General features: G+C 44.8%; 1 protein-coding gene and 1 pseudogene across 5 annotated transcripts in view; both read left to right on the top strand.

The window, feature by feature from the left end:
* MTMR14 (myotubularin related protein 14) overlaps positions 1 to 15,197 on the top strand; it is a 46,515-nt gene that overhangs the window by 5,798 nt on the left and 25,520 nt on the right. For 4 of the 5 annotated variants that reach the window (XM_038565739.1, XM_038565741.1, XM_038565740.1 and 1 more), the window contains exons 3-7: positions 1,483 to 1,591; positions 8,990 to 9,065; positions 9,373 to 9,433; positions 10,930 to 11,052; positions 12,097 to 12,170. In XM_038565739.1, coding sequence (XP_038421667.1) covers positions 1,483 to 1,591; positions 8,990 to 9,065; positions 9,373 to 9,433; positions 10,930 to 11,052; positions 12,097 to 12,170 — 443 coding nt within the window. The remainder of the gene's footprint in view (positions 1 to 1,482; positions 1,592 to 8,989; positions 9,066 to 9,372; positions 9,434 to 10,929; positions 11,053 to 12,096; positions 12,171 to 15,197) is intronic. The other variant, XM_038565738.1, reaches the window with a different exon arrangement.
* Positions 5,947 to 8,978, top strand: LOC102155292 (annotated as a pseudogene).

The raw sequence follows: 15,197 nt of genomic DNA, 5'->3' as shown, positions 1-15,197 counted from the left end.
GAACATGGCCTGGAGCCACCAGAAGGCAAAGAGTCCTGTGGACACTGCTGTATGTGCTGTTTCATAGTCTTCTGGCAGCTGAGTTGGATTATTTTGTACTGGTGTGCCTTTTTATTTCATAGAGACACCAAGTGAGGGAAAGTGGCAAAACTTGGTTATCAGTGAGCCAGGGACATTCTAGGGCCTGGCTCAGTGGCCAGTGCCAGCCTACAAGTACCTTGAAGAGGCACCCCAGCTTCAAGTTTGCCATTCTTCCTGTCTTCAAAAAAGAAAAAAAAAGACTATAAAATAATGTCTTAAATCAGACCATACAGAAAAATACACCTTGGGAAGTGTAAGTTCTGTTCCTTTCTCCCCTTGTTCTCTTTCCAAGATCATCAAACTATTGGTCCAGGTTTTTATTTGATAACCTCTTTGAACTTCAATTTCAGACCCCCACTTGATAGTAATTATGTTTTTAGTAGCTATGACTTGCGAATATTTCTATGAACACTAAACTACTAAGGAATCAGTGGTATTTTTAAAAGACTTTATTAATCTCAACAACATCCAGATAGACTTAAAAAGTTACCCCAGATGTGTAGGAGTTGCTGAATTTACTCATTCGGAAACAATTATTTGTATGCATGTGCCATGCAATAACACATGGATGCCTAGAAGGATTAGGATATAGAAGGCATTAAATGCCCTTTAGGGCTTGACCTGGAAGCTCAACCCTTATAAAAAAAGGAACATGGGCATCTTCCCTCCCTTCTACTCACTTAATCTGCATAGCTTTCCATTCTTTTAACTGTCCTGCCTCTCCTTTCTCGTACAATCAGAAGCGCTTCCTGGCTGATTTGAAGCCTTTTGTTCAGAATTGGTAGGTGAGTCTATAAGAGACCCTTTCTTATTTTATTTTTTTAGGGCTCTCCTGATTTGATTATGGCTGCCAAGTCTTCAAAGTAGCTCATTTAATTCATCTTAAAGATTCTATTTTTTTTAATTCTTTTTTTAAATTTTATTTACTTATGATAGTCATACAGAGAGAGAGAGAGGCAGAGACATAGGCAGAGGGAGAAGCAGGCTCCATGCACCAGGAGCCCGATGTGGGATTTGATCCCGGGTCTCGTGGATCGCGCCCTGGGCCAAAGGCAGGCGCCAAACCGCTGCGCCACCCAGGGATCCCCTATTTTTTTTTTAAGATTTTATTTATTTATTCATAGAGATGCAGAGAGAGAAAGAGAGGCAGAGACACAGGCAGAGGGAGAAGTAGGTTCCATGTAGGGAGCCTGACAGGGGATTCGATCCCAGGACTCTAGGATCATGCCCTGGGTTGAAGGCAGCACTAAACCACTGAGCCATGTGGGCTGCCCCATTTAGTAAATTTCAAATGAATATTCACACACACATCTGTAGAGCTCACGTGGGGTCCTTGTGAACACACACACACACACACACTACCCCCTTAGAAGCCTGACCTGTCTCTTGCCTATGCCCTAGGTTTCAGAGCACTGTGCAGGTGAGCAAGTTGCAAGACCTTGTCAACCGTAGCAAGACGGCCAGGTGCAGAGGACGATTTGTCTGTCCAGTGATCCTGTTCAAAGGCAAGGTAAGAATACACCATAGCCTCATACTCCCTGAGACCCTCTTCTGGGGTAAATGGTTTATGGAAAGTGTAGGGTCATCTTGTTCTTGATGTTTGCCAGCCAAGTGTTGAGTGATTACCTGGTGCTATGCACAGCAGGCTGGAGAAACAGACCAATTCTTATACCACCTTCCAAAGGAGTCTATGTAGGGAAGGGATAGTCATACCAGAGTACCCCACCCTGTGTTCTGGAGCCAGACTGCCTAGGTGCAGATCCTGGCTCTGTTACTTCCTGTCTCCACAAGGCCTCAGAGATCTTCTCTACAAAATGGGAATAATAATCATGCCTACATCAAAGGTTTATGGAATAGGTTAGATCAAGTAAGTGAATACATTGTTATTTGTTCATTCTTTCATTCATGTAATTTACTATGCTTATTGAATATTATGTTTCAGGCCTTATGGTACATCAGTGTGTAGACAAAAATTCTTACCCACATGGAGCATAAACTCTAGTGATAGTTGTTAACTTAGCTTCCTGGTATGATCTCATTTACCTGTCTTTTTATAATCCTTTGGTGTAATTGATCCCATTTTGCAGGTGAAGCAAAGTGATTAATTTTGCCAAGTTTACCAAGAGAGCTGAGATTCGGACCTAATCTGGAGTTCCCTCAGGCTACCACACTGAAGTTTAGGATCCTCCAGTGTGGTGTGAAGGGGAACTCGGGGACAGCAGTGTGGAGTGACTCACTGATGGTCTAAGTGAGCAGGCCATAGCTTGAGAGTACTGCAGGAAAAACAGAAGGCTAGCTGGCAGACAGAGGGGAGGGTGTTCCTAGCAGGCGACATGGGAGAAGGCATGGAGACAGGAACAAGAGGGGCCAGCACTCCTCACTGGAGTGGAAGGTTCATGCCAGGCCAGAGGATGGAAGGGATTGATTGCAGGAGGCCGAATGCTGACCAAGGTGCTTACATTTGCGAGGAGAACGGTGTGATTTTTGGGCAGAGAAATACAAGATGAAAGTAGCTTTTTCAGGAGGATTAGTCTGGGAGGAGCACATTAAAGTAGGGGGAGCTGGGAGGAGGGGAGGGGAGGAGACCCAATCTCTCTATTTAGTTGGCAGATACATGAGCGCATGCGCTGCGGTCCCAGTGGCTTGCAGAATCCAGCTTCGGTTACCCAGTGTGGGTGGTTGAGTGCCAAGGCAGTGAGGAGGAGAGATGTGAGGTTAGTTTGGGCCCCTCTGTGCCTGTTCTTTCCATAAAATGGGAGAAGGACAAATGTGAAAGGGGAGTTAGGAAGGGGGCCTTGAATGAAGGCTTCCTTGGAGAGATGGATTTTAGGGAAAAGCTTGTATGGAAGTTCCTGAAGTTGATCACCTTCCAGGTTTTTGTTCCCCTTCTCCCTTTGGAAAGCTGTCATGTTCCTGCACATTACTGGAACTCCAGTTTAAAGACCACCGCTCTATGGTGTATGGTGCTTATCACTAGAAATCACATAACTAATACTCAAACCAGTGTTTGCCATGTGTGTTCCATAGAACACTAGTTGAAGGATATGCTCCTGAAAAGCATTCGCCGTCAAATGGTGGATAAGGAATTCTAAATACTAGATTTGGCCCAACTGCCAGGCTCCACATTCATAAAGTCCATTGCTTGGTATGTGTACATTATATAACAAAGACTCTGAGATGTTTTGTAGCAGGGAGACCTGTGTAGCCTTTGTTAGGTCTTGTGTTTCCACTAGTTTTCTGCACACGATGAGTAAAGAACTTTCCTGAATGTGTTTGGGAAATGCCACCCTGAACAGATGAACAAGTGGAGTTGCTAAATGGTAAATTATTTGCACTTACAGACTAGGCATGCCTGTGAGAAAAGAGCCCTGAGCCATCTGATTTCAGAGGAAGGCCAGTGAGTTAGAGGGATTATGCTGAGGAGTCCTTGGCATATGATGTTTATGATGGCTTTACCATTAATCCTGCTTTCTTCTCCTTTTACACCTTCTTGTCCAGGCAGCGTGATACCGTTTCACACCCTTTGGCTTCTCCTGACAACAATCAGTGTTCACTCACTTTTTACCTCCTTCCATGTGTTCGCTCTAATTGTGTGTTTGTTTGTTTTTTTTTTTTTAAATATTTTATTTATTTATGACAGATACAGAGAGAGAGAGGGAGAGACACAGGCAGAGGGAGAAGCAGGCTCCATGCACCGGGAGCCCAATGTGGGATTCGATCCCGGGTCTCCAGGATCACGCCCTGGGCCAAAGACAGGCGCCAGACCGCTGCGCCACCCAGGGATCCCTAATTGTGTGTTTGAACGTCTGTCATTTCCTCTGTGTCATAATCAGAGGTGAATAAGGCAGTCCTTGTCCTCCTGGAGGTCAGTGAGTGGCAGACAAGTGAACAGGCAGTTGAGAGGGAGATTAGGAAAGGTAGGAGAACGTGTTCTGTTGTGAAATGGGGATCTCACCTCCTAATGTGTGGCCCACAACAGGCACTTGGTAACTAATACAGTGATAGCAACTTTTATTACCAGTACTCAAGAGGCAGGACCTCTGCTAGGTTGGGGAAGGCAGGTGTGTTAAGAAGTGCTTGCTTCCTTCAAAACTCAGTTCAGTGTGGCTAGTGCAACTGAGGAACCAAATGTTTGATTTTATTTCAATTTATAGCTGAAACAATGTGGAATTTTTTTTTGTTAAACACAACTGTATTTGGGGGCAGGACTACTTTTCCCTTTAAATGCTAAAAGTAGGGGCAGCCCAGGTGGCTCAGTCAGTAGACTATGCGACTCTTGACTTCAGGGTCATGAGTTTGAGCCCCACATTGGGCATAGAGAATACTTAATTTAAAAAAATTTTTTAATAAATATTTTTTTAAGATTTTCTTTATTTATTCATGAGAGACACAGAGAAAATGAGGCAGAGAGACAGGCAGAGGGAGAAGTAGGCTCCATGCAGGGAGCCCGACATGGGACTCGATCCCAGGTCTCCAGGATCATGCCCTGGACTGAAAGTGGTGCTAAACCACTGAGCCACCCGTGCTGCCCCCCCCAAAAAAAACTTTTTTTTTTAATTAGTCAAAAAGATGCTAAAGGTAAAACATTCTAGTTGAGATGTGCTGAAAAGTGTAAAATACAGATCGGATTTTAAAGATTTTGTATAGGGGATCCCTGGGTACTCAGCGGTTTAGTGCCTGCCTTTGGCTCAAGGCATGATCCCGCAGTCCTGGGATCGAGTCCCGCCTCAGGCTCCCTGCATGGAGCCTGCTTCTCCCTCTGCCTGTGTCTCTGCCTCTGTGTTTCTCATGAATAAATAAAATCTTAAAATTTAATAATTAATTAAAGATTTTGTATAAAAAATAAAATATGAATGATTTTTTAAGTAATTATATGTTGACATAACATTTGGGATATAATTGGGTTAAATTAGATAAATATCAAAAATTTTTTAAAAACTCAGTTCAGGGATCCCTGGGTGGCACAGCGGTTTGGCGCCTGCCTTTGGCCCAGGGCGCAATCCTGGAGACCCAGGATCGAATCCCACGTCAGGCTCCCGGTGCATGGAGCCTGCTTCTCCCTCTGTCTGTGTCTCTGCCTCTCTCTCTCTCTCTCTCTCTCTCTCTCTCTCTCTGTGTGTGACTATCATAAATAAAAAACAAAAAACAAAAAAACAAACTCAGTTCAAAGGCTTCTGGGTGGCTCAGCTGTTGAGCGTCTGCCTTTGGCTCAAGTCGTGATCCTGGGGTCCTGAGATCAGTCCTACATAAGGCTCCCCCTCGGGAGCCTACTTCTCCCTCTGCCTCTGTGTGTCTCATGAATAAATAAATAAAATCTTTAAGGAAGAAAAAAAAAAAACCCTCAGTTCAAGCATTTAAGGGCAATATGTTCTCCTATGCCATTTTCCCCGCAACACTTGTATCTGGCTTTTGAGCAATTAAAAATTGGGACAAGTCATCTAGTCATCTTTCTGTTTCCTCCCTTTTTTTTTTTTTTTTAAGATTTTATTTATTCATGAGAGACACAGAGAGAGAAAAGAGGCAGAAATACAGGCAGAGGGAGAAGCAGGCTCCCCGCAAGGAGCCTGATGCAGGACTCAATCCCGGATCCCAGGATCACGCCCCTGAGCCCCCTATAGGCATCCCTCTCTATTTCCTCCCTTAGGAAATGGGGAGTAAAGGTCTGCCACTTTTTTTTTTTTTTTTTTTTTTTTAAGATTTTGTTTGTTTATTCATGAGAGACACACAGAGAGGCAGAGATACAGGCAGAGGGAGAAGAAGGTTCCCTGTGGGGAGCCTGATATGAGACTCAATTGCAGGACCCCGGGATCATGACCTGAGCCAAAGGCAGACATTCAACCACCCAGGTTGTCCTGATCTGCCACTTTTATCTGTGTGTCAAAGTTGATTACTAGATAAGCAAATCCTACAGAACCATATTCCTCATGCAGAATTAGAGGCCACTCACAATTAGATAAATGGAGAGCATTTACAGTGCACCCTACTTTTTCAGTCAGGAGTTAAGCTTAAAGTGCAGAAATGATGGAGTTTGGAGCCATGAGACTAAGGAGCAGGGGTCAGGAGTTAGAGTCTGCATTACGTACAGCTTCTGCCAGGTACCACCTGAGAATCTTCCTTCAGAGGTGTTAGTGCCTCACTTGGAAAGTTAGCCAACTTGCCTGGTCTTTTCCATCTACTTGAATCCTCTGGGTCCAGGTCTGGCTGCCTGAGTTAACTAAAAAGGCAAGGACAGATCTAAGGAATATGAGAGAACTGGGATAGAAAGAGGTATCTAAACCTAGGAAAGAGTTTGAGAAACAGTTTCAGAGCCAAAGACAGTGTGCATGTCTGCTTGCAACAAAAAATGCAAAGAAGAGTGAGATTTGGTGTTAGCAGCTTAGATGATGGGGGAGGGTGGGCATGATAACATAGCAGGCTTTCCCAGGTGGCTGCTGAAGATGGCAGAGAAACAGATCCTGGTGCTCAATGGCAGAGGCTGTCTCCTGGGCTACCAGGTGGCCATAGTGGCCAAGTAGGTGCTGCTGGGCTGGAGGATTGTAGTCATGCACTGTGAGGGCATCAATATTTCTGGCAATTTCTGCAGAAACAAGTTGAAGCACCTAGCCTTTCTCTGCAAGTAGATGGATACCAACCCATCCTATGGCCCCTACCACTGCTGAGTGCATCTTTTGGCAGATAGTATGAGGCATGCTACCCCACAAAACCAAGCAAAGCCAGGCTGCCTTGGACCGCCTCAAGGGATCTTGCCACCTTATGACAGGAAAAAGCAGGTGGTGGTGGTTCTTGCTGCTCTCAAGTTTGTATGTCTGAAGCCTACATAAAACTTTGCTTTCTTTGGAAACCTGGCTCATGAGGTTGGCTGGAAGTACCAGATAGTAACAGCCACCCTGGAGGAGAAGAGGAAGGAGAAGGCCAAGATCCATTACTGGAAGGAAAAGCCACTCTTGGGGCTATAGAAACAAGCTGGGAAGATCCTGGAGAAGAAAATCAACAAATACACAGAGGTCCTCAAGCCCCATAAACCCATGGTCTGAGCCCAGTACAACTGTTTATTTCTGGGGAAACGTGCGCACATGCGCACAAACACAAAAAACGAAACCCTCAAAACCAGCTGAATGCCCCCTATTGTCTTGCTCTCAGGAGTCAGACCTCCCCACTTGACAAAACCTAGGGATTGACACTTCCCTCCTACAGTTTTCCACTTCCTGCTCTTCATGACTGGGGTAGTCTCCTTAGAGCAGCTCTTAACAGGGACTAGAGGTGGATCCATGGATGGACTTGGGAGAGTCCAGGAACCTCTAAAATGTAAGTTAACTGTGGTGCATATATTTTTTTCTGTACAGCTGATCATTTTCATCAGATTTTCAAAATGTTTTTGGACCCAGAGAAAATTAAGCAGCCCCCACGAGAGAGCCCCCCCTGCTCAGACTAGCAGGAATCTCAGCCCAAGTTCTTCATCGCAGACTGCCAGGACAACCTTCCCATGAATTTCTTCTTGTTCCCAGCGCTGAAAAAACACTATACCCTGCCTTAGGTTGTATCCAGGTTGCTTTTCTATTACCTGCCCCTTTCTTAGGCTGTCAAAACTTCAAGAGAGCTGGAAGGTGACCTGATAATGCCCACCCACAGCCCTTTCCTTTAGCAGCAAAACTGTTTCTTTCCCATTATCCAACAGGTAGAGGAGAAGCCTTCAGGTAGTATTTTGCAGTCTTGCTGGGACCTGCTTAACATTGCTAGTCTGTGACCCATTCAGAAATGAACGTCACCCATCTCTGTCATGCAGCTGCCCCTCTCTCTCATGTAAACTCCCAGCCACCACCTCATTGCCACCCCTAGCTTTAGCTAAACTCTGGGCTAGTTTGTTCACCCATTACCACCTGTCTCCTCCCATTCCCTCAACCCTACTGGATCTCATCATAGTTAATTAACAATACAACCTTAAAATTAGATATTGAAGTTTAGGCCAGTTGCCTAGTTTCTAGGATTCTCGCTCTCAAAGTGATCCTTAAGTAATGAGGAAAAGAGTAAAAAATATATATAGAAGCACAGTTACTCATCCTTGTGCTGAACGGTTTCAAATGATGATAAGCACACAGGCTTTGGAGGTAGGTGGGTCTAAATCAAATCCCAGCTAACCCCTCATTGTATGGCCTTACCTATCACTTCACCTCTCTATGCCTGCCTTCTGTGAAGCAGCAACAGTGCATGTCACCTGCCACATCTATCTCAGGGTTCACTGAAAACTCAGTGAGAAGATAGTGTAAATGTTTCAGTGCCAAGCCCAGCACACATCCATTTACACTATCGAATCTATGCACCTACACATGTGACAGCCACTAAATCTATCCATTACCCTTAGTAACACTGGTGCCTCTTGTTTGGGAGAGATGCTCCCTTGACAGGATGTAGATTAAAAATTCTAGTCATAAAAAAAAAAAAAAAATTCTAGTCATACTTCAGACTGGCTGCTGTGGCCTCTATACTGATAAGACTTTGGGAAATGCTCCTGAACCCAGAAGCTTGGCCTGGAACAATCTGTGGACTCCCAGTTGTTCCTTTAACTGTGCACACTTGAGAAAACCATCTTGACCATTGGCCATAGGGTACAAACTTGAGGATCTAAAGTACAGCAGAGTGATTATAGTTATTAGTATTATATTATTTGCTTGAAAGCTGCAAAGAGATGATCTTAAATGTTTCCATCACAAAAAAGAAATGGGAATTGTGTGACATGATAGAGCTGTTAGCTAACACCACGGTGGTAATGATTTTACAATCTATAGATAGATCAGCATATTTTACACCTTAAACTTACACGGTATTGTATGTCAATTATATCTCAACAAAGTTGGAAAAACAAGAACAAGAAAACCCAGGAAAGCATCTGAAAATGCTGTTTCTCTCCTAGCACATTTGCAGGTCTGCTACCCTGGCTGGATGGGGAGAACTGTATGGACGCACTGGCTACAACTATATCTTCTCAGGTGAATATTGAGCTACCTCCTCTGACTAAGAACAAGAGCGCAGATGTAGAGAATAGCCACCCACGCCACAGTGGCATAGGTAGAGAGTGCAGACAAGTTGGGAGGAGAGCAGGAGCCTTCCCTTCATCATTCAAGGAGATCCTGTGGTAAAGAAGACTGCCTGCCAGCCATATGGGACATGTGATGCTGAGAGATGGGGGGGCTGTCCTTGGAGATGGAGATAGATTGGAGTGAGAGGAGCTTGGTCAGGAAGCCCCTGGGTGGAGCCCTGTGCAACAGCCTTGGTGCTGACAGGTTTCTCTGGCAGGGGGTGCAGATGATGCCTGGGCAGATTCAGAGGACATCACAGAGGAGGACTGCGCTCTTCGGTCAGTGCCAGATTGTTACGGATATGGGCTGTATCGGGGATGGGGTATCTGACAAGTGGTGGGCATTTTCATACCAGTGGTATATATTCATCACTGGTCCAGGTGAGTACATTGGTTCCTTTCCTTCCACTGCTAAGTCCATACCCCTGAAATAAGGTGATTAAGGTCCATCCCATAGCTTCTCACCAGAGCAGATTTTATTGGACGTCTGAGCCATCTGTCTCACTCCTAGGCAATATCTCAGCCCGAGGGTCTGCAGGTCTGAATCAGGGCTCAGACATCTGTGTGTGTCTTCAAACCTCATGGTTACCATGGTGTGACCAGGATACTGATAGCTTGACAGGTGTCACACAGCACACCTGGTACCAAGGCACAAGGTAAAGGCTACAGTCCCCATGTGGGAGACCTAGAGACTAGATGTTACACAGTTCAAGTTGTGATTGATGCCATAATAGAGCTTGATATAAAGAAGTATTTTAGGCCCCCTTTAAGAGAGGAAATGGGCTGGTTCACACTCTTCTACCTCCTTTCCAAATGTTTTTGGAAAGTGACATCTTAGGATATTTTGGAAAAGCTCCTTTGTGTGGTCTGTTCCCGTGGAAAGTCTTTAACTGGTGTCAGGCATCTCTGGAATGCACACAAGCACCCTAGTAAGATCAGCTGCCCAAAATCATGGCTTGGTGCATGAAAAGGCATTTCACTATACCCGGTTCTGCCTGTTAGTTCCAAGAGCAGCAACCCTGGCTTGTGCTCAAGAATGTTTGGCGCTTCCCCCTGAGATCAGACGACCTCTGCCTCAGCCAGGCCGTCTTCCATAGCATACATTGTTCTTGGCAAGGAGACTGCTGTGGACAGCAGAGCAGTGGGCATTAAAAAATTAATCGTGACTCTGTACTCATCCTACTTTTGCCTTTATCTGTATGATCAAGAGACAGCCTGGGGTATTAGGAAAAATTTTATCTCCTTGCTTCTTAGACCTGCTCAGTAGAGGGAATTCACTTGCTAGTATTTCACAATCAGTTGATAAAACTTCGCTAAAAAGTCCATCTCCCAACAAGTATTTCACTCTGTTACATTATGACCAAATCATATGGCTAAAAATGGTCATAAATGGGAAAAGGAGGGGGGAGATGGAGGGAGATAAACTCTAATAGAAGCTCAAAGACTCTATCAGCTACCAAGCTTGCTGCTTTTTAAAACTCAGATTATCTTGAGTCTTCTGGCTTAATGTCAAGCAGTGCCAAAAAGCCCTTTCCCAGTTTCCGGCTGCAAATTGCTCCTCTCTGAAATGTGTCCCAGAGAGCAGGGTAATCTCTCAGAAAGTCACCTTCCCTGAAATGAGTTGTTCTGTCATTGGCCCTCCCTCCATCTTATGGAGAAGGGAAACAGAGGTTCTTGCCAGTGACATCCATACTTCCTTAAACACGCTCCCTGCCCCGCCAGAATTCTGTGAATGAATGTGCAGTACAACTTCTCCCTCTGGCTCTCTGTTTCAGAAGTTCCGACACACATCTTTTTGATAAGGTCAGAGGCTATGACATCAAGCTGCTTCGGTACCTGTCAGTCAAATACATCTGTGACCTAATGGTGGAGAACAAGAAGGTGAAGTTTGGCATGAAGTAAGTACAGGGACCTACTGCAAAATAGGCAGAGGTGATAGGTTCACCGCTTTTCCGGTTGCTGGTGGTTTATAGCAGTTACCAAGGGCTCACCACATGCCAGGCCTCATGCTGAGGGCCTTCTGTACATCTTCTAGCTGTATCTTCAAACATTCTTGCAAGGCAGGTTCTACTATGCCCCTCTTGCAAGTAAGGAACTAAAGCACAGAAAGGTTAAGTAACTTGCTCAAGGTCATGCAGATAGTAACTGAGGGGCCGTGAGTTTCTAACCTGTGCTCTGCTGCCTCCTCCTCTTAGATGCTCTTGAAGTTTTGTCCCTTGGCTCCAAGTTCTGCACCATCTCTGGTAGATTAGAGTTTCTTTCTAAACGGAACAACAAAAAAAAGTATATGACCAATTTTTACTTCACATATGGACCAAACCTTAATTATTTGATAAGGCAAAATTTGAAAATAATGGAACCTAGGTTGATGAGATAGTAAAAGTTTTTCCAAAAAAATTTTCATAATATTGACTTTACTGATGCTGAGGTCATCTTAGAAAATAAGACATACTGAGGCCTTACAGCTCAGCTGAATATTCCCTTCTCCCCTTCATCTGTTAGAATGTCCTCAGTCTTTACCTTTCAGATGCCATTTGTCTCCCCTCTTCAGGAGTCCTCAGTGAATATTGGAGAAGACAGTAGAGGCGAGAGTCCCCTAGAAACCCCCTTTGGTGTCTTGGTTACTCGTTCTCATCTCGTTTCATCCCACCCCCTGTGTCAGGGTGGTTCTGCTGCCTTCATTTGTGGGACTTAGCAGGCAGTTTGCTGCAATTGTGGGTGCTGCAGAATTGGAGAGGAACCTCTCTTGCTTGATAGGTTAGAATAGGGGGAAGGGAAGTTACATTTCTTAATTGTTCAAGTCAGCACTGCTAACGGGAATCATTCCTAATTCTGAAGAGTAGTTTCTTCAGTAAGAGGTTCATTTTACGTTGTTGTAACACTCATTGGGGAATGGTGCATATGTGTTTTGATGCCTTAACACATTGTGTCCTATCTTGTAGTGTAACCTCCTCCGAGAAGGTGGACAAAGCCCAGCGCTATGCCGACTTCACTCTCCTCTCCATCCCGTATCCAGGTAGGGAGCTCTTTTCAGGGTCTAGTCAAGTGGCAGGTTTCCTAGGACTGGGGGCTCTCAGAGGCCATCTGCAAACCTTCTATACTTAGGTACACAGGTGCCCTGGAACTTTCCCAGATGAATTTGTTTTGTTTTAAAGATTTATTTCTGGGATGCCTGGATGGCTCAGTGGTTGAGCATCTGCCTTTGGCTCAGGGCATGATCCTGGTATCTGGGATTGAGTCCCACATCGGGCCCCTTGCAGGGAGACTGCTTCTCCTTCTGCCTATGTCTCTTCCTCTCTCTCTCTGTGTGTCTCTCATGAATAAATAAATAAAATCTTTAAAAAAAAAATTTATTTCTTTATTTGAGAGAGAAGGGAGAGAGTACAGACTATGCACGAAGTAGTGAGCCCGACGTGGGGCTCAATCTCATGACCTGAGATCATGACCTGAGGTGAAACCAAGAGTGAGATGCTTAACCGACTGAGCCACCCAGGTACTCCTCTTATGTTGATCAGCATAGGACACTGGCTCTGAGTCTTAAGCTCTTATACCTAAGTTAAGGTAGGATGCTGTCCTGGAAGGCTCTTTCCACTCCAGGTCCATCCAGGGATTGGGTCCTGGCTCAGCTACTACTACTATAACCTTCCAAGTTACTTCACCTCTCCAAGCCTCAGCTTTTCTCAGGTGTCTGGAACTTGGAAAGGCTTGACTCAAGGTTTTTTGTGAAGCTTAGATGAGATCATGTTTGTGAAAGTGCTCTGTGCAGGTAAAATACTATTTCAGCATAAAACAACATCACTACTACCCTGTGTCAGCAACTAAATCACGTTGTGCTGGCCTGTGTGGATGTGAACCTTTGAATGTCTGTCTTGGGGTGATCAGGTTATTTATGGAAATTACCCTAGGTGAGGCCCTCCTGGTGATGAAGAACGTAATTGCTGTGTCCCCAGTTGTACACCGTTGGTGGCCTCACCATGTTGTAAAGCACTCTGGTATACGCGGAGCTAGCTGCATTTGTCTGTGGTGCATAGATCTGTATGCAACCTGTGGCCAGGGCAGTATTGTATGCACCGGATACTAAAACTGTATTGGTCCGGTTGGTAATATTTAAGCTTTCTGATAACATTTGCTTGTTCAGCAAGGGAAGCCCAGGAGCCCTAATGTCAGCGCAAGGCTTTGTCAACAGACGGCAGGAAATGTACTCTTTTTCCTTGAAACCTTTCTTCTGTTTCTCAGCATCAGCATCTGCCTTCAGTCCTCTGTTGGACCTTGTCTCCTCACATTGGAGCCACATAGCCAATAGCAAGAGCAAACCAGTGACAACAGGTTGCTGTACAGCCAGGTCTTCTCATTAGAACTACAAGTTTATCTATGTCCGGCAGGAGAGGGTATCCTCACCGGTTGTGAGCTCGTGGTATTCAAACCACATCTCTTTTTTTTTTTAAGATTTATTTATTTATTTATGATAAAGAGAGAGGCAGAGACACAGGCAGAGGGAGAAGCAGGCTCCATGCAGGGAGCCCTATGTGGGACTTGATCCCGGGTCTTCAGGACTACAACCTGGGCCGAAGCCGGTGCTAAACTGCTGAGCCACCCGGGCTGCCCTCAAACCACAACTCTTGATAGCCAGGCAGTCTTACAGTACTGGCCTCCCCTGGAGTCTGTGCTCACTCTGCACACTCTGCACACTCTGCTCACTCTGCTGACTCTGCCAGCTTAGCGGTTAGTGCCATGTAGAACAGGGCATGAGTCCTAGCCCTAGTACTGTATGTCTTTGAACAAGTGCCTTCACCCCGCCTAGCACTGGCTTTATCCTCCATAGAATGAAGATAATGGTGCTTATTTCAAGCCAAAGTGCCAGACCTATCCCTAAAACGGCCTCAGCAAGCAGCAGGCTAAATGATGGGTACACATGGAGGACAGGCTCAGGGGATGTTCCTCTTCTCTGAAAGCTGCTGTGGGCAGATGCAAACCATAATGACTCTCTGGGCTTGTCAGTATCAGAGCCATGTTGTGACAGAAGTGTCTTGCCCAGAGTGTCTGGGCTGGAGCGGTTAGATAGCTCTAAAGCTGATTTTCAGACTTAGCTCCGGACCCCCAGGAGTGGGAGTTCACGGACCAAAGTACTCTGCCGAACAGGAAAAATCTGTGCTGTGTGAGGAACCACGCATCACTTTTTTTTGTTTATATTTAGGTCTTAAGTAAGCTTGGTTTAAAAAAAAAAAAGTAGATTTGCTAGAAGTTTGCATACTACTGCTCCAGAACTATAGCACAATATCCTTTCTGCTGTTGTGTGGCAACTTGCTACGAGACTCCCAAAATGTTAACACTCTTTGACCTCATACTCAGCAGGACATGTTGCAGCTAACTTGGGGCTGAGGATGTGTTCATCATGATGTCTGTTTATACTAGCAGAACATGAGAGTCATGTTCAGTAGTCAGAATAATGATTACATAGTCATAGAAAAATGCTTAGACTTTTTGGTATGAAAAGATGCTTAAGATGCTAAGCAGGAAAAAAAAAAAATAAAAAAAAAAAAAAAAAAAAAAAAAAAAAAAGATGCTAAGCAGGACACAAAGTGTATAGTACAGTGTCAACAATGTAAAGGAAAAAGTGCTTTCACAAAAGGGTGTGGAGGAAATATGCCAAAATGGTAAGATGCTACAACCTTTGAATTTTTTCCCTGTCCTTCCCAAGGTATCTTTGTACTGTATCTGATAGTTGTGTGTATGTATTGGTGGATGGGAAAGAAAAAGGAATCAATAGAAACCAAAAAAGCCAGAGGTGGAGGAGATGCCATCACACATCCATGTAAGGGGACAGGAGAAGCACTTTTTACTTGCTATGCTATGTTCTTGAATTTCTTTACAAGCCTGGATTAGTTCATCCCAAGAAAAGAAACAGTTACCATTACTGAAACCCCAGTGATGAACTGTGCTTTGTAGCTGTTCATGACATCTCAGCTGAGTCCTCTGATAAGCAGGTGGCCAGACAGGAAGTCTGATGCTGAGTTCTAGCTCTGTCAAATGAACTTGGGCTTGG

This window comes from Canis lupus, chromosome 20 (genome assembly GCF_011100685.1).
Source record: "Canis lupus familiaris isolate Mischka breed German Shepherd chromosome 20, alternate assembly UU_Cfam_GSD_1.0, whole genome shotgun sequence".
Taxonomy (NCBI): Eukaryota; Metazoa; Chordata; class Mammalia; order Carnivora; family Canidae; genus Canis; species Canis lupus.
This window is presented reverse-complemented; position numbering and strand designations above follow the sequence as displayed.